This window comes from Argentina anserina, chromosome 4 (assembly GCF_933775445.1).
Source record: "Argentina anserina chromosome 4, drPotAnse1.1, whole genome shotgun sequence".
NCBI lineage: Eukaryota > Viridiplantae > Streptophyta > Magnoliopsida > Rosales > Rosaceae > Argentina > Argentina anserina.
Window position 1 is genome coordinate 26,309,008 of NC_065875.1, and position 25,104 is coordinate 26,334,111.

A 25,104-nucleotide genomic window follows, 5' to 3' on the forward strand; every position below is an offset into this window, starting at 1 on the left:
TGTTTTTTTCTAATACAAGCCCGCAAGACTTGACCTGCAAAAACCCGTAAGACCCGCTTTAAGTAAGCGGGTTTGAATCTTTCTATTTGTGAAAATATCAGTCCCGGTCTGACCCAACCCCAATCGTTGACGAGCCCTAGCACACGCACACCACCAAATACTCATCATATAAGTCTCTTTCTTTTTAGAGCAAGTAAAATAGTAATCCATCTCCTCATTTTCCTTGACAAATATATCTCCCACCGGTCGAAGTCGTTGAATATGAACCTCCACCGATCGCACGAGTAATACGGATTTTCGGTGTACATACATTGAATCAACTTTTAACTATTTTTTGTTGGCGTCAAATTGATCTTTCATTGAACATGGTTTGATTGCTCTCACGAAAAATATGGCTTGATTTAAAATGTATTTGAGAGATTCGATGCAAGTAATTAGACCACTCCACACGAAGACTCCAAGTAACTAAATGAGGAAACTATAGATAAAGAAGAATAAGAGAAAAGTCCACCTTTAACCATATAAACTTCTAGTCTCTAACCCAAGCTATTCAATAGCCTTAATGATCGCCACGACTTCTGCAACAATTGAGCTAGGGATATCAAAAGTAGAAGAGAAAACACCTAAAATTGTACCTCTGTAGTCTCTATAAACATTACCGTAGCCTGCCTTATTAGAACTAATTTTTCATGCTCCATCAGTGTTAACTTTGATCAAACCAAAAGGAGGGGTTAACTAGTTCACTTCAATCGCTCGAGGTGCCCGGCGAGGCATGCAACTAGCACCTATACTTTTAATTACACAAAGCTCTTGAACATTATTAAACATGGAACCGGAAGACAACTTACTAGAGGCCGCAACATTACCCGTAGTTAAACGGCAAGCTCGAGAAACAGTAACTTCAATACCATCATACCAGGCTCGATTTCTACAATGCCAAATGAACCAAAGTGCTGAGGCAAAACATGCATCCCAAAGATCATATAATTGAGAACTATGACCAGTCAACAACCCCATATTCAATCAACAATAGAGCTCGGGACACCATGATTCTCAAACTTCCCTAGCATAATGGACCAAATAGTTGCTGAGAAAAAACAATGAAAAAAAATATGATCTAATGATTTTCCATGACAGTGACAAAGCACACACATTGAAGCTAGAGATATGCCTCTTCTTTGTAAACAATCTTCTGATAGAACCCGCCCCCGTAGAACTTTCCAAGCCAATAGAGAAATGCGAGGAGGAATATACTTTACCCAAATTAACTTACCCCATATGAATGGAGGAGTTGTAGGTTTTAAAAAACTATACGCTTCTTTAGCAGTGAGCTCCCCTGATGAAGAAGGAGACCAAATAAATTTGTCTTTAGCGAGAGTAGTGATAGAGATTGAAACTTTGTTCACAAGAGCACATAACACTGGAAAGTAAAAGTGCAAAAGGAAGAGAAAATTCCAACTTCCATCAAGGACATAATCAATGACTCTGACCTCCATTTGATGAGATAACCCCATGCAAGTTAAAAAAATGAATGACAGGCATACCCATGAAATTGTCATGCCAACAAGAAACCTTTGACCCATCTCCAAGAATTCAATGTCAATTTGCAATGGCAATGTCCCAATATTTTCTAATACGTGGCCATATTGAAGAAATAACATAAGAGCTTCGTATCCGATCATTCTTCCAAAAATTGGTGGAATCAAATCACAACCATCTGACGAGCTGGAAAAAATCTCCCATGCTTTTTTTAAGAAACAATTGAGCGATTCCACATAGCCAACTACTTAAGACCCAACTCTCCTTCTTTATAAGGCAAGCAACAATCCTTCCAGGAAACCAAAGGCATACCTCTCTTATCAATAAAACCTGACCATAAAAAATTCTTACAATAAGTCTCTATCCTCCGAAGTAAAGAAACGTGTCATTCATAAATTTAGAAGCTATAAACCATCATACTAGATATGACTGATTTAATTAATTGCAGACAACCAGCCATGGACAAAAGAGAACATTTCGAGGTAAAAAACTTTGTGCGAACTTTGTCTGTAATACTTCTAAAGTGACTAGCACGCGGTTTACCTCGGAAAATAGGAACACCCAAATAAATGAATGGAGCAGACCCTGGAGAGATACCCAATTTTGAGACAATGAAATGCTTACGTCATTGCAGATGCTTACTAATAAAAACTTTTGACTTAGCATTATTAACAATTTGTCCAGAGTTCAGACCATACTCTTCCAAATAAGACATGATAATTTGAAGGTTCTACGATCACCGCGACAAAAAATGATTATGTCATCGGCAAAAAGAACATGGGAATGAGCTTGTAAGTTCAAACTATGATGTAACACCGTATATATAAGTTCAAGTTCAAACTCTTGACTCATCTACAGCAAGAGCTCAGTTCTTAATATTTAAGATAAATGCAATCAACTATATATTGTTTTCACTCGACATTTTCCTAGCCTCCTTTATTATAAGAACGAACTGCCCGCCACAAAACTTGTACTGCTGCATATTAGGGATTAGATTTTCTGCACTCACAAGTATGCCCAGCTACAGTCAACTCTGAGCACATCATGACCCAATTTGTACCTTCTGAAACTCGAGTGAACGTACGATCGATATATATACAAAATATTCACGATATCCCTTATCAAAAGGGTCACAGTCAGAGAGAGAAGAATTGAAGCAGCAACAGGTCTTAATTATTGTTTGTTCTTGTTCCCAGAAAAACACACTTCCGTGTCATGTGTAAATGAGGGAACTGCAATGGGCTCAAAAGCGAAGATGATCCGTGATAGTGGCTAGGATATTGCTTCCAGCTTCCTCTGTAGGCCATTGAAGTTCGAGGTTCAGGAAAAATTAAGAAGGGGTAAACAGTAAGATATGAAGACAAAAGCACTCTGTCTCTCTTAATTTAAGAGAATCCTTCGAGATCCTCATGCCTGACTTGATATGTGAAACTATATTGATCACATTTCATAACTATAGTATAAAATAAATGACTAATTTCTACGAAAAATACATATAGTAACATGCACAGAAAAGATCAAAACCCTAATATCAGACCCAATGTTGTAATATATGATACATTATCTGTAAAATTCAATTCCATAGCTTGAGAGATAGGTAGCTCCCGATCTTGGAAAGATCCGTGACCCTTCTTTTGCTTACAGTTACGTTAATCTCAATCGGCTGATTGCGATCTGTGTTTTTGTAGGACCAATTTTCAACAGTTGCACACTATTTCACTAGCATGCTTATATAAATCTGGATGGTGATATATGTATGTGCGCACTAATAATATTGACGTTGAAGTTTTAATTTAATTATAGGGTCCTCAAGATCGATCATACATAGGGCTAGCTAATTAACGGTATCAATAATCTCATAGATCCAAGCTGGGATTAATTCAGACCCACTGAGACGTTTGCATGCATACCATTTTTATTGATCAAACACACATCATGTACATTCTTTGCAGAACATCTGGATAATTAACAAGATTAAGGAGTATATATAGTAGATTACTCGATAACTAAACAATGCATGCGTGCTTTACATATAATTAATCAACCTACACGCGCGGCTACACAATACTCGATTATTGATCGATCATTGATTTGGAGTAGGTAATTAAGCTGCTGATACCTACCGGCCGGCTGGGCACCACAAAATTATAAGGTGATCGAAAACCCGAAAGTGTTTGTTCATCTCATGATCATTTAGTTAGAGGATTATATTCATATATAAAACCGTACAATTGTTTCTGTTTAGCATCAAGAGTCCAGTCGTATAGATCTAATCCTCTATAGCTTTTGTAATCTCACCTGATTTGAACCAGCAGAGCTTGTGTATAAAAAGAAAAATAAAAAGAAAACGACAGTGAACATGACAGGAATTCTACTGGTGTATATCAGAAGCTGGGAAGCTTCAGATTCCTGCAGATCGATAATAATACAGAAATCCCATGCAACTCATATTGATATACGAGGGGATTTGCAATATGATCGAATGCACGGACTGGTAGATGCCTTGGTGAGTAACAACAGCATTTCCTCCTCAAATTAATAATGCATGCTAATGAAAATTGACGGGTTCACGAGAGGGCTCAAACAAAGTTGATCACGAGCACGAAATGAAAATGGAGCACAACAAGACGGCTAAGCTAGCTAAGAAGAAGGTCGATTGTTATGTACAATCTTCTCCTTCCAAGTGTCTCTCTCTGTATTTATATATTAGAAATTTAACGATCACAAACTCATGCATGGCTAGCTAGCTGTCGCTGAATTAGTTTTTTAATTCCATGCAAAACCAGCCAAATTATATGTGTGTATATATATTATTTCTGATTACATGAGAAATTAAAATGAGAAATATGTATATTGTACTGTATTTCCTATACTAAATAATGTGCTAGCTAGGTTGCGACTTGCGAGCTTGCAAGGTAATAGAAGACTCGTTTGACGTTTAGGGAATCCAGTCATATGTGCAGAGAGACCTGCAGACAACAAATTCAATAAGAAATTTATGTGGTACGGAATCAAAAGAAGGGCAACAAATTGCAGACACAATTATGAAACTAATATAATTTTAACGGTTTTCTCAGAACAAGCAATGCAACAAACTAAGAGTTGGCATCTCCTAATTGAGATCCCAATTCTTAGTTCTAACATATAAACACAAATCTTGTTTCTTTTCCATTGTTTATCCAACTTCATCTCATTTCGTCTGGTACTAGATGCGCATGGTCATATTATTCGAACATGTTATATTCTTTCAAGTTTTGTAATCCCTCTTGATTCCTCAGTAGTATCATCTTATTATTTTTTTACCAAAAATGTATGTAGCAAAGAAGCAATCAAATATATATGCATAATTTATGAGAGAGATGAGTGTCGACCAAAGAAGTTGGATTTGGAAAGTGACGGGAGGGAAAAGGTTAAGAGATGAGAGGCTAAACTGTTGATGGAGTTGTGGGTGATGAAGATGAGGTTCTCAGCTGGGTCTGGTATTTGTGTAATTCTAGAGCCACAGACGGGGACGTTCATGTGGCCTCACGTTTCCCTCAAGTTAAAGCTAAGCTGTAGTACGTAGCTCTATCTGCTTCTATCTGTGAAAGGAGATGCATGGTGTCGAGTTCCTCGATCATTTAAGAAGGATCAGTCGGATGCCACATCCACATACCTACGCCTTATGACCAACGGAAACTAACAGAATCACAACAGAGATCATACACATATCATTTGCATAATATGTTCCAACTACATTAATTCCTATCGTTTTCTTGGAACTTTTAAGAAACACATATTGTTCTTTCCTCCGGTATCTTAACGGGAAATTTGATGGTGCAGCGCTGCATACCATACATACTTCTAATGCACAATTCATACACCCCATGGATCCCACGTGGATTTTAAGACACCCTCTATCTATCGTCTGATTCGGTATGTATGATATGCAACGCTGCACCATAGACGAATCCGTATCTTAACTCCACGATTTCAAAGGAGTGAAGATGAACTAAAATGCGCAAGATATTCGACACAATATTTAAAAACACGTAAAACAATATAGAAACTAAACAAACAAATCAAATGTCTTCTGTTATAGAGCCCCCTAATTACAAGATCATTCTGATGATCGATTCTGCAATCTCTCATAGTACGAGTGATTTGTACTGCGTATCTTTAGTTTTGTACGTGTAACGTCAAAAGAATTGACATGCTTCATATCCAAATTAACTAGTCTTTATTTATCAAAAGTTCATGTGAACTTGATAAATCTACATCGTATTCTCAAATAGCTAGGCATTTACCATCGCAGATATTAAACATGTGTTGAAAAGAAAGCAAGTTTTCCCCAATGTTGTGAGACATAGTTTTTAATCTGCTGGTGTACTCTTACATGCTTGGTTCTATATGCTTTGTTTCTTTGTTCAAAACTTCTTACAAGTCGAAATGGCAAAACCATGTGCGCATCGGGTTTTCTTTTAGATTGTATATATCATTGATGATTAGTACACTCGTTTCTAGAGTATTATTAATAATCATAACCTTGGTATATATATTCAATCCTTGATAAAATATATAAGATGACATCGTACCAACTTGTCCGACATAAAACAATAGCTCAAAAGCTTTGTATTGTCAATTTGTTACGCCAAACAACTCTAGTTTTGTTAATAGGTCCTTGCATGGTATAAATATTATGAAATTAACACACCTAAACACCATGAAAATGTGGAAACAAAGTAAATGAAGAAAGGAAAATATAATAATTGGTAGCTGGATATCGATTTGATGCTGAAGGAGGAGAGATTGTAGCCATTGGTGGTGCAAAAATGGGGATGGAAGAGAAGAAAGGACAAAGTAGAAGAGCCCGTGAAGGTTGCATGTGATGATAAAGTGCTGTTATAATCAGTGCCGGGCCTTGACACCTCGCCCCCACACTCACTCACGTGTGTCTTATTTCCCTCCCTTTTTACCATTCAGTGCTTAATTTTATTCTTGCAGCTCAATCAAGAACACAAGCAAGTCTTGAATCAGATCAAGAAAGTCGGCACAGAAATGAAGGAAGGAAGATCACAATGGCGAACAGAGGAGGAGCCGGGCGTTATTAGATTAATCATTGTTTCCGGTGGGTGTACATTAAGACAATAAAAGTAACTCGACGGTTCTCAATTTAAGAGTTTCAATACTCCGTAACATTAAAAAAATATCCAAGTAAAGTTTGCCATACAATGCAGCCATGCCATATTTTTGGGCAAGGATGAAGTTGGTACCAATTACAAGTCACTAGCTAGCTTGCCATAGTCGGTAATGAATGATCAATTCAATAAATAAGAATAGCAATGAGGATGCTTAATTGATGGTGTGCACATATAGGCAATTGCAGTTGCAACAAACTGCAGTACTGGTATTGGCATATTGTGGCTTGACATGGGACCCTTTTTGTGAGCCAAACAAATTCTAAAAATTTCTTTCCAACTATAATTCACAAAAAGGAAATATTATTGGGAGTGAATTTAATCAATATGCCTTTGCATATATTGAATCAATACTACACTTTTGCTTGTAACCATAAAAAAAAAAAAACCGACACTTTTGCTGCGGGCTTAGCTGAGGTGTCTCGACTATAGTACCCTCTCTTTCTATTTATACTCAGCCACCACTTTTCGTCTAGCTATCTAACCAGTCTCTACTCTTCCCTTCTCTTCTCTTCTCTTCTCTCCTCTCTCTCTAACTTACTTGAGCTAGTTATCATCCACATTGCTCTAGAATGAGTGGGATTAGCTTCAGAAGCCTCACATTGATGCTTCTAGTCGCTCTCCTAGTTTGGTCGTCAAATTTCGAGGCTTGCATGGCGAGAAGAGGAAGGCATTGGAGGCAAACCAGAGTTGCCGCTTCTTCTCTTTCAAAGAAAAAAGGGAAAACATCTCACAGTGGTCGTAGCAGCAATCACCACCATAGTAGCGGATCGAAACAGAAGCCGAAACCACAACCAAAACCTCCCTCTCAGAACCAGGCACCAACTCCATCTCACAACAAGCCACCAACTCCACCCCATTACAAGACGCCGTTGCCGGCTCCGGTCCCGAAGCCGAGAGACGACGATCAAGATTACTCCTATAATGTGCTGGATTTTGGTGCCAAGGGTGATGGCAGTTCCGATGACACAAAGGTTGGTTTCTCTGCTAGCTCGATCATCGTACCATTTTTCTCCTGCAATGTAACTTCATTAAGGATTAACAGTTTTCAAAAAGAAATTTTAATCTTACTGGTTTTAGGCTCTCAGCTGAGTCAGCTCTTGTTGTCTATGAAACAATTGACTAGAAATTCTCCTTAATCTTCATAGCTGTAAGGTAAATCACATGTCATTTTCCAAAAGGGTATTTTCTTAGTCAAATAATCATTGAGAGAAACAAAATAATTATTCTGGGCGCCACTAGGTTCAGTTCAACTTCACGTGATTTTCTAATTTTCTCTTTGGGTTTATACTGCTAATCAATGTATAATTTAGCCTACAATATTGTAACTTTTTGTTCAACAACCACTGTGACACAACAATAAAAATGTATCACATACGGAATTCGTATACATATACTGAATTCATAGCATAAACTCGTAATATTCTTGATACCGTTTGGTCTAATGACATAAATTGTTGCTTTGTTAAAAAACAAAAATGGTCCATCTACTTTACTGTATTGACTAATAGTACTATTTACCGTATTTGGAGGACAGCTACTCAACATCGTAGTGTGTCAATGTAGAGACTTAAGTACTAAAAAGGAGGATTATTTCTGTTCTTGACCCTTTTTGGGTGGGCCTGATTTGGGCCAGTAAATAAATTTATTCTTGTTAATGCAGTTGGGTCACGGATTCAACAATAATTGTATGGCTACAGTTTTAGAGCTACGGACAAACTACCACCAACCACGTATTTCTACATATAAAGCTTATTTACTGTTATATAGTACTTGACCAAGATACATTTTGATCTGGTGCATCGCAGGCATTTCAAGCTGCATGGGCTGCCGCCTGCAAAGTGGAGGCATCGAAGATCATCGTTCCCGCCGGTTACCAGTTTCTGGTGGGCCCCATCTCATTCTCTGGCCCTTACTGCCAACCAAATATCTTATTTCAGGTAACAAATATATAAAATCTGAGTATATATGATTGTCAATCGTTGATGGATGTGTAACACAGTAGAAAAATTTACCAAGTATTAAGTTAATTGTGCTACCTACGTCTGTCTGATATGAAAACTAAAATTGAGACTGATGAGGTTGAATTATGAATTTCTCAGCTTGATGGCACAATAGTAGCACCATCAGACTCCAAATGGGGCAAAGGTCTGTTTCAATGGCTCGAATTCACCAAGTTAAGAGGAATAACAATTCAGGGGAAGGGCGTGGTCGACGGCAGAGGCTCGTCTTGGTGGCAAGACACTCCCTACAGTGACCCTTATGATGATGAACTAAAACTCATTATACCAATAAACAGTACACACCCGCCAATGATACCGGTAAAAAATAACTTCACCCTAATCTGCTCTAACCTTCTTACCGAGTCTCTTCCTATCTTTACTGATCATCATTATCATCATCCTGTTGGTGAACTTGTGTGGCAGATAAGGAATGAGCTAAATGGCAAATTTTCAGGCATAAAACCAACGGTAAGGACCACAACTAGAAGTGGACCTTGTTGCATCTTGTTTCTTGACCATGCAATTTTTCACTAACAAATTTCTTGTACTTTTGCTGCTTCTACAGGCACTGAGGTTTTATGGGAGTTTTAATGTGACAGTCACAGGCATAACAATTCAGAATAGCCCCCAATGCCATCTAAAGTTTGACAACTGCGGCGGAGTCTTGGTGCACGATATGTCTGTCTCATCTCCTGGTGATAGTCCTAATACTGATGGAATTCACCTTCAGAATTCCAAAGATGTGCTCATCCATAGCTCCACTCTTGCTTGCGGTACTACTCTAAATAGTCTTATGTTACATCTATTAAATTTTCTCTCGCAGTCTCTCAAAAGTGAAACTCTTTCTTTCCCGACTTCCCTAGGATTAGCCAATTAGGTATAAAGTTTGGTTTAATTCTGGTTAAACAACAAGTTAACCAAAACCGGCATAACTTGGGCAATTTGATGGGGAAAATTTATCTTATCCTACTTGGAGGCTTAGGAGAACTATCTGTGACTACTTCCTGACCACTTGCAGTTTGGCATATGGAACAGGCAATCTAGTGTATTTCCAGGTATCGTGGGATGGCCACCAATTCTATGATGATTTTGCACCCTAAATCATCAGGGGCCTATATCCAGTTTAGGATTAGGTTTGGAGACTTGCAGACAAGTGACAACAACGAAACTTGTCTTGTTGTATTCCCCCAAAATTTATTTTGTCCTGTTAAAAAGATTAGAACTTCTAAATTTCCCTTGCCCCCAGTTACTAGTCAATCTTAAGCAACAGTAGAGACAAGAGACAAGTTTATTAGAAGTATGTCAAGCATGTAGTACCTATCAATTCAAATTCATACAGTAGATCAAGAATAGGGAATGTATTTAGAAAACTTAGTTAATTAGTGTAAGATGTATGAATGTGATGATTTCAATAGAGGTCTATATGTCAACTACGACTTAACTGAAAGCTCTTGAATTCAAATGACTTACAGGAGATGACTGTATTTCGATACAAACTGGATGCTCAAATGTATATGTACACAACGTGAACTGTGGACCAGGGCATGGAATCAGCATTGGAAGTTTGGGAAAGGATAACACCAAGGCCTGTGTGTCAAACATCACAGTTAGAGACATTGTCATGCACAATACAATGAATGGTGTGAGAGTCAAGACATGGCAGGTATAAATACAATCTCCAATTCCAAATGATTCAAAAATACGATTAAAATTCCTCAAAATTGTATAAGATAATTACAATACAAGTACTGTAACTCAACACCTTCAGGTAGCTAAGCTCCTACTTACAATTTAAATGCTTGACAATTTACCAGTTTCGATTTCATACATATGCAGGGTGGATCAGGGTCGGTTCAGGGAGTACTATTCTCAAACATCCAAGTGAATGAAGTTCAACTACCTATAGTGATAGACCAGTTCTACTGCGACAAAAGCACTTGCAGAAACCAATCATCAGCTGTGGCACTCTCGGGGATCACCTACGAGAGAATTCGAGGGACATACACAGTAAAACCAGTACATTTTGCCTGCAGTGACAGCCTACCCTGCGTCGACGTGACACTAAACGGCATAGAGCTAAAACCAGTACAAGAACGGTATCACATGTATGACCCCTTCTGCTGGCAGACCTTTGGGGAGTTAAGGACCCCGACACTGCCACCAATTCCATGTTTACAGATTGGCAAGCCGCCTAATAACAAGGTCAATTCGGATCACGATGCCTGTGACCTTTAGTACTTTAGGGAGTTTAGGCTATAGATATAAAAAATCTGATGGTGCATTCATTTTGTGTGGTCGGCATGATATTTTGCTGACCCCTTTCACACCGATCAGAGTTGGATATATATAGTGTGTATAATTCGGCAGTCCTAGTTTATAGAGATTCTTCTTGTTTAGGCTCTGTGTGATCAAAACAGAACATACCAGGATAGAACCATGTTCTTGACAACTTCTATAATATCAGATGCTACATATATATATTCACCCAAATGAAGCAAGCAAAATCCAAACGATATATTACAGCACACATACACTGATAAATAATAGTTCTTGAACAATACGGCAGCAATAGCTAAAGGTACAAATCAAAGTGTTCATTCTATAACAGCAGAATGAAAGGCATGCCAAACCCAGTAGAATTTTCTATCTGTTCAACGATAAGAAACGCACCGTTATCCCGCCGTGGCGGTGATTTCCGGCCGAATGTGGGTCGTAGAGCCTAATAAGCCGGAGAGGCGGAGAGACATCAGAAATCAGTGAAAACACGGCGAGAGAAAACGGTGAGAAACACTGGAACTGAGTTTAGTTTCGGTCCTATGTTTTTTTCTCTAGTTTAATTTCAAGTTAGGGTGGATCTCCCTGCCCGACAAGGCCCATTATTTCTATCTCCGGCGAGCCCACCTAGGCCCAATTTTAACTCAAAGAGTGGGTCCCTTCAAAACTCAAAGACTTTCGAAACCTGATAAGAGATATTCAATCCAAAACGTTACCGCGAAGTTAGAGCAAAACACAAACCAAACCTCTCATTTTCAAATGCTTCCATTTTCCAATTCTTCAGTCTTACATTTAATAATCTCCGAATCCTCATTACTAGTCTCACAGCGCCAAGCTCCGACTGATTCATAGCTCTGTATCGATGGCTCAGATTATAGAGAAGGACCTGATGAACAGAGTGAACAGAAGAATGGCTTCAATCTCCAACCATCTCACTCCGATCAATTCACTTCCCAGTTCTGTTACTTTGTCCCTCACTTCTTCTTCTTCTTCTTCCATGTACGACTACCACCGCACTCACGGAAAAGTCCCGACGCACCCAGTTGTGTGGGAAGCTGCTGTTGACGAGTCCGGCAAGGACTTCACTGACATTATCTACTAGAAATCCGTCGGCGAAGGAATATCAAAGGTCCGGTGTATAATTAATCTCAGAGTTTTTGTTATTCTTGATTTCTCGATGAAAATATAGTTTATATATGAGGCTGCGTTATTGTGGCAGATTACGATTAATAGGCCGGACAGCCGGAGCGGAGGAACGCGTTCTGGCCGCTGACGATCAAGGAGCTGATCCGGGCGTTTAATGATGCAGGGGACGATACTTCCATTGGTGTTATTGTTCTTACTGGGAAGGTACCGCAAATTTGAGTAAGAAAATTTGATATGTGTAGTACAAGTAGCTCTGCATTGTGTAGAGCTACACTAGTAATTTGATGGACTTGTGTATGATTTCAGCGTTTGTTTTACTGGAATGTTGTAATTAGGGGACGAAGGCATTTTGTAGCGGCGGCGATCAGGCTTTGAGAAGGAAAGATGGTTATTCTGATTTTGAGAATTGTGGTCGTCTTAATGTTTTGGACCTTCAGGTGCATATATGTTTCTGCATATATGTTTCTGCTTCCTGTAACATGACAGCTTGTTCAATGCGTACTACGTATAGCATCATTTCTGGAACCTAGTTTGTTCATACTAAAGAAATTTTCTGTATGTAGGTTCAGATTCGTCATCTTCCAAAGCCAGTAATAGCCATGGTATGCCCTTCTAAACCCCCACTGCATCTTCTTAGTCCTTTGATGTTGGAGATCTGTGGCATGTGGGGTTTAGACTTTGCACATTATAAACTAGACTTTACACTTTTGGATATTGAGCTTCTTTATTATCATGGTTTATTAGGTGGCTGGTTATGCTGTTGGGGGAGGGCATGTGTTGCACATGGTCTGTGATCTAACCATTGCAGCAGACAATGCCATTTTTGGTCAAACTGGCCCTAAGGTACTCAGATGATATACCTTAATTACCTCTTGTTAGTCTACTAGAACTAGTTTTGGCTGGGTGGTATAGAAACTGCAGATCGAACTTGACACTCTTCGTTACGATATAAATTTGGCAGGTTGGGAGCTTTGATGCTGGTTATGGGAGTTCGATCATGTCCCGCTTGGTAACAAGGTAACTTCCTTGTGTCATATAGTTGATAGGATTGTTTTGATCTTTGAGTGCACATAACTTATGGCAAATGGTTGAACAGGTTGGACCTAAAAAAGCACGCGAAATGTGGTTCCTAGCAAGGTTTTACACAGCCGCTGAAGCAGAGAAAATGGGACTTGTTAACACTGTTGTACCGGTAGGTAGATTATCAGTTTTATAAAACATTACTTGTCAGGGTGTTTGTATAATGCAATCGATGAATTGAATATGAATGGCATATTTCAATATTTCAGATAGGCTGACACAGCTGATGTTGCCTTTTTGTAATGTTACCAGCTTGACAGATTAGAGCAAGAAACGGTTAAATGCTGCAGAGAAATATTAAGAAACAGCCCAACTGCGATTCGTGTGCTGAAATCATCTCTTAATGCAGTTGATGATGGCCATGCCGGACTCCAGGTACCTTCAATTATCATCCACCAAAATGAACAAAACGCATGGGAAGTGCATTAATATTATGATCGGCCTTATTTATGTTAGAGTTTACCGATACTTTTAATGCAGGAACTAGGTGGAAATGCAACACTCGTATTCTATGGCACTGAGGAAGGAAATGAAGGAAATACAGCTTATATGCAACGCAGGCGTCCAGATTTCACAAAGTTTCCCAGGCTTCCTTAATACTGAACCACATTTCCAAATGTAATATTGAACCACAGCTTATATAGCTCGTCATTTTCTGTTTTCTCTTGTGGGATGAGTGATTTGGTTTTGGTTTTGGTGGACTTGAGATTCAAATAATCAGTTGAATTTCACTCTGTAAGCTAGTTTGGTTAAATAATTGATGTATAGACTCAAACCTCAAAGATTTTTGTGCATAACAGAATGTATCGTTTCAGGCTGTTCAAGATGGTGGTGATTAAATTTGGTATCTACAACCCGATTGCATGGTGTCTTTGCAAGGTCAAAGCAAAGGAGGAAAAAGAAGCAATCAGTGTTCTAATTTTGTTGTAGCCACATAACATACCACTGAACATATATATGTTGTTTTAACCCATAATCTTCTGGAATCATGATAGCTAAGGTTTACCATCATCACCAATGCATATGGCCATTTTGTGTCGGTCGTTGTATGCATACTAGTTACATGTTTCTCACTTAGTAAATAGGATTTGATTAGGTAATCCCCATTTTTTTACCAGTGTACAAAAATGGCGTGCAGGTGTGTTGGTTCAATCTACTTTTTTTTTTTGTTATTGAAATAAAGCACGAGACGCCGGTCTTCTCGGAATTTATTTAATGTCGTTGTCGCAAAATCATCATATTGGACTCAGAATCTAGTTATTTGTTATTTGACAAAGATATTACATTGGGCTTTTCCCCGTACTGAGCCCAAATCACCAAATCCAAAACTCAAACCCAATTACTGACATTTTTTATTTTTATATGTCCAGATGAAAAGTCCAACCTCATTGGCGTGGTTGAAAATCCAAACTAGTCGGGACGGGAAGAACTGCAGGAGATAGTCTCATCTTTTCCGGCCATTCCCGACTGCCTCCGGCTGCCTCCTGCTGTCAATTGTAATATAGGTAAATTTATCCTCCAAAGTTAACCCTCGTCTACGGCTTTCGATCAGTAGCTCCTATTTCCTCTGAGATTTAGCTTCTGTTTCATGAGTAGCATCAACTTTTCAAGTAATTGCGATTTTCGTTTCTATTATTCAAAGCTCCAAAACCCGCTATGAAGTGACAGAGCTTCTAATTTCGCGCCGCGGCGAAAAAAATGAGCGGGAACGAGTTCCGGTTCTTCTTGTCCTGCGACATCAACCTCCCACTGACCTTTCGGATCGAGAGGCTCGAAGGAACTCTGACCGGGCCCAAATCCACAGCCTCCGGTACCTTTTTTCTTACCTCAATTTCCCGTCCGGTTCAATTTTCCGGTCAATCAGTTTTGCTCTTGTGTACTCTGCAGATGCTGATCCGACTCCGGCGATGGAGGAGAGCAGAGCGGAGCTCTATGTGGAGTGCGCGTTGTACATTGATGGTGCTCCTTTTGGCTTGCCCACACGAACAAGGTTTTTACCTTTTTACAGTTTTACTGATTTCCTCTGCTTCAATTTGATCGATTGTGATTGTTTTTTTTTTACTTATTTGGAGTTTATTTTTACCAGGCTGGAATCTTCAGGGCCTTCGTATTGTTGGAACGAGCTGATCACTCTGAGTACTAAGTACAGAGACTTGACTGGTCACTCGCAGCTTGCTTTGACTGTATGTTTATCTTTTTTCGGCTTCAAATTGTAGCTGAGAATTTTAGTGTATATGGTGTTGTTATGTGTATGTATATGTGCTTAGCACTTTTTGATTTTCGGGCTGAATTGGTGATTTAGGTTTGGGATGTATCATGTGGGAAAGATGAAGGGTTGATTGGTGGTGCTACGATTCTTCTCTTTAATAACAAAAAACAACTCAAAACAGGGAAGCAAAAGCTGAGGCTTTGGCAAGGGAAAGTAGCTGATGGATCATTTCCTACCACGACTCCTGGGAAGGTCTCTGAATTAGTCTCTTTAAGCAATTGGGAGTTGTTATTTTGAGTTTATGGTTCTCTGAAACCATTTGGCTTACCTTGGAATTCCTTTGTTTATCTGTTAATAGGTCCCAAGGAATGAACGAGGGGAATTGGAACGTTTGGAGAAGCTGGTGAATAAGTATGAGAGAGGACAGATCCAGTGTGTTGACTGGCTGGACCGTCTTGCCTTTAAAGCTATGGAGAGAATAAAGGAACGCGAAAGCTCTAAAAATAGAAGTTTGCATTTGTACCTTGTTGTTGATTTCTGTAGCTTTGAACATCGTGTTGTTTTCCAGGTAATGCCCGTTTGTAACCAGTTTAAAGTTTTCAAAGCTACTTGTTGCTGATAAGTACGTGAACTATGATCTGTATGGTTACTGTTGATAAGTTTTTGTTATGCGAGTAGTTTTTTGTTTTTTGTTTCAATTAAACCAGTATCGGTAGTGATATAATTTTATAACTAGGTTGATAGCATTTTTCCTACCAAAATTGATCATGTTAGGTGCTTAGCTCTTGTACGAATACTTTATACCATTAGACTTCAACGTTTCTTGTTATTATCAACTTCATAGCAGCAACATTTTGTTGTTGTTTAAATGTAGGAATCGGGGGCAAATTTCTTATTACCATCTCCTATAGCTTCCACAAATGAAATTGTCACCGTATGGGACCCCGAGCTGGGAAGAATAAACCCATCAGAGCACAAGCAACTAAAACTTGCTAGGAGTTTGACCCGTGGGATCATTGATAGGGATCTCAAGCCAAGCTCCAATGAGAGAAAGTAAGTTTGAAATGTATAATAAGGAACCAGTCTTCCTATTATAGTGGCTTTTGCCTTTCAGCAGCACTGCTATAATGGTTTGCCGATTAGCTACAACTTTGATAAATTAGAGGTGTATCATTTCTCTTCTACCCTTTTCTTTAAGGTCGATACAGAGGATTCTGAAATACCCTCCAACAAGGACATTGAGTGGTGACGAAAGGCAGCTTCTCTGGAAATTTCGTTTCTCATTGATGTCTGAGAAGAGGGCCCTGACGAAGTTCCTCAAATGTGTTGAATGGAGTGATGTTCAGGTTAGCATCTCTTTCTTCTCTCTCCTCTGCATCTTCTTCTCTCGACCATTAGTTTATGGGTCTTGTTAGTATGGCATTGCAGTTTATTCAATTCCTAGAATAGGTTTTTGGTTTAAATTTCCAGTTTTCTATTGCTTATGTAATTTAAGGAGCCTGTGTAAATGATTCTAGGCGGTTGGTAAATACTGGGACATCACATGTAAGCTGCAGGTTGTAGCTTCATATACATGTAAACATGTGCCAAATAGGATATATAACTACTGGTAATTCGCATACAGTTGCACCAATATATCAATCGATTTCAATTCTTGTTTTGGTCTTCCTTTAGACATGTTATCATTTTATTTATATGATTACACTGTTCTTTTACTGTTTTTCGTGTTTATCATATAGAATAGCAAGTATACTAACTTTTTAAGATTTTCATATTATGTATTTTCAGGAAGCAAAACAAGCTTTAGAATTGATGGGCAGATGGGAAATGATTGATGTTTGCGATGCATTGGAGCTATTATCTCCTGTTTTTGAAAGTGAAGAGGTAGGCTGTATGCTCATGACTTCTTTTAAATCCAGATCACTACTAATTGAAACTTATCTATCCTTGCCCTGCTCTGTTTAAAACTATGTTGTCATATCTGATTATTGAACACTAAATAAAGTATGCTTGAGAGCTTCTTTTATTTTTAATTTTTCATATCTTGCATCTATAAAGCTGGTACTACCATTTTCTTGCTGTGGTATGACGTCATAGATAGAACTAATTTCGTTGGTCTTCTGTGATGTGGAAAGTGTGTTATGACGGGATACAAATAGCTCAGAGTTAATGGTTAGTTAGTAGTTTTGACACTGAAGAATGCCTACTTGCCTGCTACTAGGTTCGTGCATATGCTGTCAGTGTCCTTGAAAGAGCTGATGACGAAGAACTCCAATGCTACTTACTTCAACTGGTTCAGGCTCTACGATTCGAGCGCTCTGATAAATCCTGCCTTTCTCATTTCCTTGTTCAACGTGGTAAGTTACTATGAATATGCTAATATTTTGTGACATATGCCCATTCATAGCTTCATGCTACTTACATGGATCACCTTTATGGTGTCTGCATGATAAACTTCACCATATTCTATGTTTAGTTTATGGTATCTTAATGATTGTACTTTGATTCCTGACAGCATTACAGAACATTGAGTTGGCTAGCTTTCTTCGCTGGTATGTTGCTGTGGAACTTCACGATCCAGCATATGCAAAGCGGTTTTACTGTACGTATGAGATTCTGGAAGAAAATATGATGAAGGTAAGATCTCATAAGTTTCTCTTTTAATGAACTGATGAGAGAAGTAACCCTTTTCCAACTTGAAAGGGGCGTTCGGGTTCAACTATCCACCGAGTGAATATGATAATCTATTTATTTAGTAATTAAGACTCAACTTCTTCATCTTCACTTTCCAGTCTGAAGCCAGCTGTTGAAAGAAACCTTATAGAATAGCAGAGAGAATTTCTATTTTATTATCTGTTCTGTGCATTAACACAATATAAATAGAAAGGAACTTTGGTACATGTTAGAGTCATTTTCTATACAGATTATAATGGCACTGCTACACCATAAACATTTGTTAAAGTCAATTAATGTTGAGCCACTAGCTTATTTCATAGCTAAAATATATTCCACTCCTTTGAAGTTCAGTTTTTAATGTCCACTTCATGCAGTTGTCTGCTGGTATGCATGGAGATGAGGATGGATTTAAGTTGTGGCAAAGTTTGGTGCGTCAGACAGAATTGACTGCACAACTATGTTCAATCACGAGAGATGTGAGAAATGTACGTGGAAATACTCAGAAGAAGATTGAAAAGCTTAGACAGCTGCTTTCTGGTCTTCTTAGTGAACTTACATATTTTGAAGAGGTATTGCTTTGGTTGGAGTTCCTTGTGTCCTAATTATATTCATCCATTTGACTTTGAAGCCATCTATACTCTCTAGTTTTACATGTGATGTGCTGACTGGTTTGGTCTATGAAAATTTTAGCCAATCAGGTCACCACTGGCTCCCGGAGTCCTCATTACTGGGATTGTGCCATCTGAGTCATCAATATTCAAAAGTGCACTGAATCCTCTTCGCTTGACTTTCCGAGCAGCAAATGGGGGCAGTTGCAAAGTAATCTTCAAGAAGGGGGATGACATGCGCCAGGACCAATTAGTAAGAATTTCGCTCATGCATGCTCTTGTTTGCGTACATATGTACATTAAAACTGTGATTAAGTGGATCTATGGTCTATCAGGTTGTTCAAATGGTATCTCTCATGGATCGACTGCTCAAAAATGAAAATCTTGATCTGCACTTAACTCCTTATAAGGTTCTTGCAACTGGGCAAGATGAAGGAATGATGGAGTTCATTCCATCTCGCACGTTAGCGCTGGTAATAAATCCTTTAAGATCCTCTTAGATGTAGAAGTCTTCTAACTGGTCACAATTATTGATGATCTTTGTTTTGTTTTTATCTTGATTGCTGATGATTGGGATATGCATGTACTACCAAGATAGACTTCCTTTAAGAATGTAAAACAGTTAGTTGTACTGGATTTTTTGGCTGGATGGTTACAATTTGTGGCCTCCCACTGGTTGTGTAGGCTATTGCCAATTGAATACTATCTAAACGTGTTTGTCTGAAGAATGTTCACGTATTCTACCTGTCTCAAGAACTATTAATCGTCAATGCTTCTAAGAAGTTACTAAATTAAAAAAAAAAGTTACTAAATTCATGTTTTTCCTACGACTATGGTTTAAGAAGCAAGTAAAATTGGATAGAATCATAGAACTCTGAAAGTAGATTGTTGTTGATCCGATTAATAAGGTTTCAAGAATTCATTTGATGAAGTATATTATACTAAATGAAGCATGTAATTGAATATAGCTTGGTATAATGATTTCTCTTTTCCAGATTCTTTCAGAGCATAGAAGTATTACGAGCTACCTGCAGAAGTTTCATCCAGATGAGCACGGACCATTTGGTATAACTGCCACCTGTCTGGAAACATTTATAAAGAGTTGTGCTGGCTACTCTGTTATCACATACATATTGGGCATTGGAGACAGGTAAGATGCAACTATGATCGCATGTGCATTCACGGTAGGAACACACACGCGCGCACATGCACTTTTTTTACTGCTTCTAGTTTATGTGTATATAAAATATCTACCCTTGCAAATTCTCTGCATTTGAAATCTTAGTAAAACTCCACAACTAATAAATGAACAATGCAAAAGGAGCTCAAGCAAAAGCTCATTAGTGTCATACAAATTTGTTATCATATCATCTTATTGCTCAAGCTCTTGAATTCTGCTATATCCTTTAGTTATATTGAACCCTTCTACATCAGTATACAAGGATTTGTACAATGTTTTTTTAATTTCATTTTCATCATGCCATGCCATTTGAATCATATAGTTATGTTGGTTTTCCTACTTTTTATGGTTGTTCCTGTCATACCAGATGCATATTCGTAACAGTAAACTTTTCTCTGTAGGCATCTTGACAACCTTCTCCTTAGGGATGATGGAAGCCTTTTCCATGTTGATTTTGGCTTCATTCTTGGTCGTGATCCAAAGCCATTTCCACCACCAATGAAACTTTGCAAAGAAATGGTTGAAGCTATGGGTGGAGCAGAAAGGTAATTTATGATTGAATTTGACACATTGATGCGTATGTATTACGTATTATGTCAACTTTGCTGTACAGAATCTCATTAGATGTAGGAAATGGGATTCATAGCAAGTGGGCTGCAACACTAAGCAAAAATAAAAGAAATTTTATTCCCCTTGCAGCCAGTACTATACAAGGTTCAAGTCCTACTGTTGTGAAGCATACAACATAATTAGGAAATCTAGTAATCTTATCTTGAATCTTTTTCATCTGATGGCGGGTTCCAACATTCCTGACATAGCTTCTGATCCTGAAAAGGGCATCCTCAAGGTGACTTCATTTATGATTGTAATCAAATTAATGTTTTTAAGTCTGTAAACTTTGGTCGTTATGCGTGACTGTGGCGCTTTTGATGGTCTTTAGCTCCAGGAGAAATTCCGATTGGACTTGGACGATGAAGCCTGCATACATTTTTTCCAGGACTTGATCAATGAGAGTGTTAGTGCATTGTTTCCTCAAATGGTTGAGACCATTCATCGGTGGGCTCAATATTGGCGCTGATCATTGTTCAAGGTCTTTTATCACTTTGAGTTGCAGGTAATTTCTAAACTTCTGTTTTTGGATTTCTCTTCCAATTCCTGTTTTGGTTTGCCAGTGACGAGAACTCTGTAATGATGCTGTAATTAGTTTCTGATTTAATGTGGTTTTAGCCTTTAGATCCTGCAAAGACGAGATTATTAAAGCGCTTTTGGTCATTTTACAGGTTCAGATCTTTAAGATGGTAGTTCGTTCCAGATTGCAGAAGATAAAGAAGCATATTGTGGATAGCTGTATGTAAATTATATTTCTTTCACCTAATGTAGGCATGGTCACAGAATGAAGATGCAGGTTGTATATAAATTCTTTTCATTGTAGGTGTCGGTTCAAATCATATTCCCATTGTGGAGCCAATTTTTTATTATTAGATGTAAATCTCACAGAATATATGAACAGCCAGTACAAATCTTGATTCCGTATCAAACCTAAGCTAGTTTGGTAGTGCTCATTTAATATCAGATGTATTCTAAGGGTGTAAAGATTCACTACTAGGCAACTCAATCACGTATACTAGTCTTATAATCACTCGCTCATTAATCTAAGAGGCTAAGATAGTATCAGAGATTCAGTGTGTCCCTGATATTTTTCAGCTTCAAAAACTAAATATTTGTGCTTGTAAAATGCTCTAAACTGTGCATATTCAATTCGTTCATGTTTTTTTTTTCTATCAAATACAACAATTCATATACTGCAACGAGTTAATAAGTGAGAACAGAATTATTACACCAATGGACCAAATGGTATCGGGCGAAATAGTTCACGTTTTATAAAACCTGGCGTGATGTTGCCCATATGGAGGATGGGTATCAATCGTAATCACCTGCATAAAACCGCACCGAGCATGACTTCGATTGGTTGAAGTCTTTATAACCTAATCATCATATTATTTTCGCAGCAAAGGCTTAAGATTAACGCGAAGACCATAACGTGGCGATCTCTGATTGGACACCTACCATCACCCGCAGGACTTCAGGGGCATTTTCGTCATTCCATAAAGAGCAAAAAGCGTCTGGTGCCGGGAAGGCCCCATTTATTCTGCTCTCATTTTTATAACCCCCCAAAATTGACGATCCTCACCCCCTCACAAATTTCAAGCTCTCTCTCTTCTCTCTCTCAGAAATCTCATCCAAGGTAAAATCTCAGATCTCCTTCTCTCACGCATTTTCATCCTTCTCGGTTCGATCTCCGATCTCAATTCTTGTTCAAAAATCTTAAACACGCTATCAGATTTCTATGCTTGAATTATGCTCTGATTCAAAGTTCACGCGTTTTGATCATTCCGATCTCCGCGTTTGTGCTCGAATTGCTTTAGCGAGTGGTTGATATGCCATTGCTGCATCGCTTTGGCTTCAGATCTGCTGGATCCGTTGATATTGATAGCTTCATTGCTGTTGTGGTTTGATGATTTGCAGGGATCCGCAGTCAGAATGGGGCTCACGTTCACGAAGCTGTTCAGCCGGCTCTTTGCGAAGAAGGAGATGCGAATTCTGATGGTCGGTCTCGACGCCGCTGGTAAGACCACCATTCTCTACAAGCTCAAGCTCGGCGAGATCGTCACCACCATTCCTACTATTGGTGAGTCATCTCTTTCCACACTCATATGCCATTTTGTGTGATGATTTGTATCTGCTTTAATTGATTCTGTCGCCGTTACGTGCTCAATTTTGATCTGAAGGTTGTTTTATGCATAAAACATTGACATGCAACGGCGTAGTTTGTTATGGATTTGGAGAATGTTAGATTGAATTGCTCGGGTAGAATATCTAATGTGACGGTGCTCTGAGATATTGTATAGGTTGCACTGTGAATCTCAGTGACGCTGATTTAGTTACGATGCTTTAAAATTATTGCAAATTCAAGGATTATTGAAGTCTTTGCTGATTGACAGGATTTAATGTTGAGACCGTGGAATACAAGAACATCAGCTTCACAGTCTGGGATGTTGGGGGTCAGGACAAGGTATGAAGTTGGTGATTGTTGAATAGGGACATGGAGTTTAAGTTTTAACTTGTTTCTTAAAATTTTGCAGTGCTTTGTTGTATCTAAAAGGCTCGACTGATATGTGATGCTCATTTTCCTTTCAGATCCGACCATTGTGGAGGCACTACTTCCAGAACACACAGGGTCTTATCTTTGTTGTGGACAGCAATGATAGAGACCGTGTTGTTGAGGCTAGAGATGAGCTACACAGGATGTTGAATGAGGTTTGTTTTCATAATCCGAAAGCACTTCTTTATGTTTTTACTTTTTTGTCTTGCAGTAACTAGATTCGTACCTCTTGTTCATGAGGTTTGAGTTTTTATGGATCAAGAAGTTGTAAATTATAGAAATGAATGCCTGTTGCCAATGTAGTATACTTCACCTTGCATGTGTATGCTTTGATGTTGGATATCTTCATATTTCTTTCATACTTGTTTTCCTCCCTAAATGGAATTGTGGAAATAAGCATATCTTGATCAATATACTATTCTGCTTTAAAGTTCCCTGTTATGCCAAATGAGTAATCTATATTCATGTTGTGTGCGCCCTTTCTCGCTTGATGTTTCATCTGAGTAAGATGGCTGTATTAGGATTTGCAATTGGTTTCCGTTTCATGTTTTAATTATATATGCTGGTTTCAGGATGAGCTGCGAGAAGCTGTGTTGCTTGTTTTTGCCAACAAACAGGATCTCCCAAATGCAATGAATGCTGCTGAAATTACTGATAAGCTAGGCCTCCACTCTCTCAGACAGCGTCACTGGTAATTTAATGGCCTGCATGTCCTCCTTCCATTCTGTCCTTTAATTAATAATCATAAGTCTAATATGCATTTTTGTCTTTACAGGTACATCCAGAGCACTTGTGCAACTTCTGGAGAGGGTCTGTATGAAGGACTCGATTGGCTCTCCAACAACATTGCTAACAAGGTAATTACTATAAACTATTTTTCAATGTTTAGAGCGAAATGTATTAGTAACCAAAATTACAATTTGAAGTAACATTTTGTTTCTAGTGTATATTTCTCCTCTGGAGAATACTATTGTCCATGACTTAGCTAATTCAACATTTGAATTCTGTTAATCATTTCTGTAATTGCAGGCTTGATCTCTATTTGGGAGTCATTTTGAGGACTGGCAATTCTGGATGCAGGGGTGAATATTATCTAGTTCGTTTTTGGTTTCTCCGAGACAATTGAATTTGTTGTTAAATCTATTTTCTCCCAGAAATGGTCATTTCATCTGTAGGGCCTTTAATGGTTATATTTGTAATAGAAGAAGAATGGTTGGTCAAATGTATACATTTGAGCTTTTGATTGAATTTGGATACAGTGTTCTGAGTTGTAATTGGATTTTGACATACCCTCCTTTCCCTCTAAGTTGGTACCTTTTGTATTCTTGTTTACTTAGTAGAATGCATTTTTGGCTTCTTTACTGCGTGTTATTCTGAGCCTGAGACCCTGAGCTATTACATTTCTAAGGTTTCCGAATACAAATGTGACTTGCAATCTTTGACCAGCCCACGATTTTGGCGAAGAAACATGCTTGTACACACGGGAATGATACTTGGTTGGAATATAGTGATGTGTTAATGTGAATCCTCACACCATGACCAAAGATTCAAAGTCGCACGTTATAATAAACAAAGCTCCATTTGTTCTGGAGGAGGATGAATTGGGGTAAGTTGTCCAGGTCGACGGAGACTTGAGGCTGTGCTTTGCTTTCTTTTATGGTACACATGTTCCATTTTTTGTTGCAACCCTATAATTCCAAGTAATGCGAAACCACACTTCATTTCTGGAAAAGCTAATCCATTTCTTGGTTCCCAGAGCCTGAGGTTTGGGACCCTTGAGAGGGAGTCCTTCAGAGAGTGATCTATAATTAGGTCAGGGTTCCACTCAAATATCCCCATGTAGCACCAAATGCGTGCATTTTTCAGGGATTTTATAACCCCTCATTTCTTTTGTAGTTTAGCATTCGTTTTTCGGCTGCCAAAAAGTTGAAGGCGAATGCTTGATCCTTGTCCACAGAACACCTTTTCAGTTTTCATCGCGCCGCTGTTGATCAGAGAAACTTAGGAAGTCGGATGTTTCATCACTACTCAGATCTAATGATAGTATAT

At 38.5% G+C, this 25,104-nt stretch overlaps 4 protein-coding genes across 4 annotated transcripts; all 4 read left to right on the forward strand.

The window, feature by feature from the left end:
- Nucleotides 1-7,224: 7,224 nt before the first annotated feature.
- LOC126790129 (polygalacturonase At1g48100-like) lies at nt 7,225-11,157 on the forward strand. The gene is made up of 7 exons (XM_050516273.1): nt 7,225-7,690; nt 8,525-8,656; nt 8,819-9,037; nt 9,143-9,187; nt 9,285-9,492; nt 10,192-10,382; nt 10,556-11,157. Exons 1-7 carry the CDS (start codon nt 7,289-7,291, stop codon nt 10,952-10,954), a joined length of 1,596 nt encoding a protein of 531 aa, XP_050372230.1. The 5' UTR covers nt 7,225-7,288; the 3' UTR covers nt 10,955-11,157.
- A 658-nt stretch (nt 11,158-11,815) lies between these two features.
- LOC126791607 (1,4-dihydroxy-2-naphthoyl-CoA synthase, peroxisomal) lies at nt 11,816-14,143 on the forward strand. Its single transcript, XM_050518084.1, is given in 10 exon segments — nt 11,816-12,146; nt 12,236-12,343; nt 12,475-12,576; nt 12,703-12,741; nt 12,884-12,982; nt 13,101-13,148; nt 13,236-13,331; nt 13,472-13,594; nt 13,700-13,837; nt 14,035-14,143. Coding segments are annotated over 9 exon segments (1,023 nt in total). The 5' UTR covers nt 11,816-11,855; the 3' UTR covers nt 13,817-13,837; nt 14,035-14,143.
- A 467-nt stretch (nt 14,144-14,610) lies between these two features.
- LOC126789832 (phosphatidylinositol 3-kinase, root isoform) lies at nt 14,611-21,450 on the forward strand. Its single transcript, XM_050515888.1, has 19 exons — nt 14,611-14,724; nt 14,862-15,029; nt 15,107-15,209; nt 15,306-15,402; nt 15,522-15,680; nt 15,787-15,996; nt 16,303-16,481; nt 16,627-16,774; nt 17,217-17,312; nt 17,650-17,785; nt 17,944-18,065; nt 18,479-18,673; nt 18,795-18,965; nt 19,048-19,185; nt 19,708-19,862; nt 20,294-20,437; nt 20,592-20,739; nt 20,833-21,006; nt 21,173-21,450. The coding sequence occupies exons 2-18, from the start codon at nt 14,918-14,920 to the stop codon at nt 20,968-20,970; spliced, it is 2,451 nt and encodes an 816-aa protein (XP_050371845.1). The 5' UTR covers nt 14,611-14,724; nt 14,862-14,917; the 3' UTR covers nt 20,971-21,006; nt 21,173-21,450.
- Nucleotides 21,451-22,034: 584 nt separating this feature from the next.
- On the forward strand, nt 22,035-24,342 carry LOC126792599 (ADP-ribosylation factor 2). Its single transcript, XM_050519006.1, has 7 exons — nt 22,035-22,137; nt 22,419-22,581; nt 22,895-22,965; nt 23,091-23,210; nt 23,628-23,746; nt 23,831-23,912; nt 24,085-24,342. Exons 2-7 carry the CDS (start codon nt 22,434-22,436, stop codon nt 24,088-24,090), a joined length of 546 nt encoding a protein of 181 aa, XP_050374963.1. The 5' UTR covers nt 22,035-22,137; nt 22,419-22,433; the 3' UTR covers nt 24,091-24,342.
- Nucleotides 24,343-25,104: the final 762 nt, after the last annotated feature.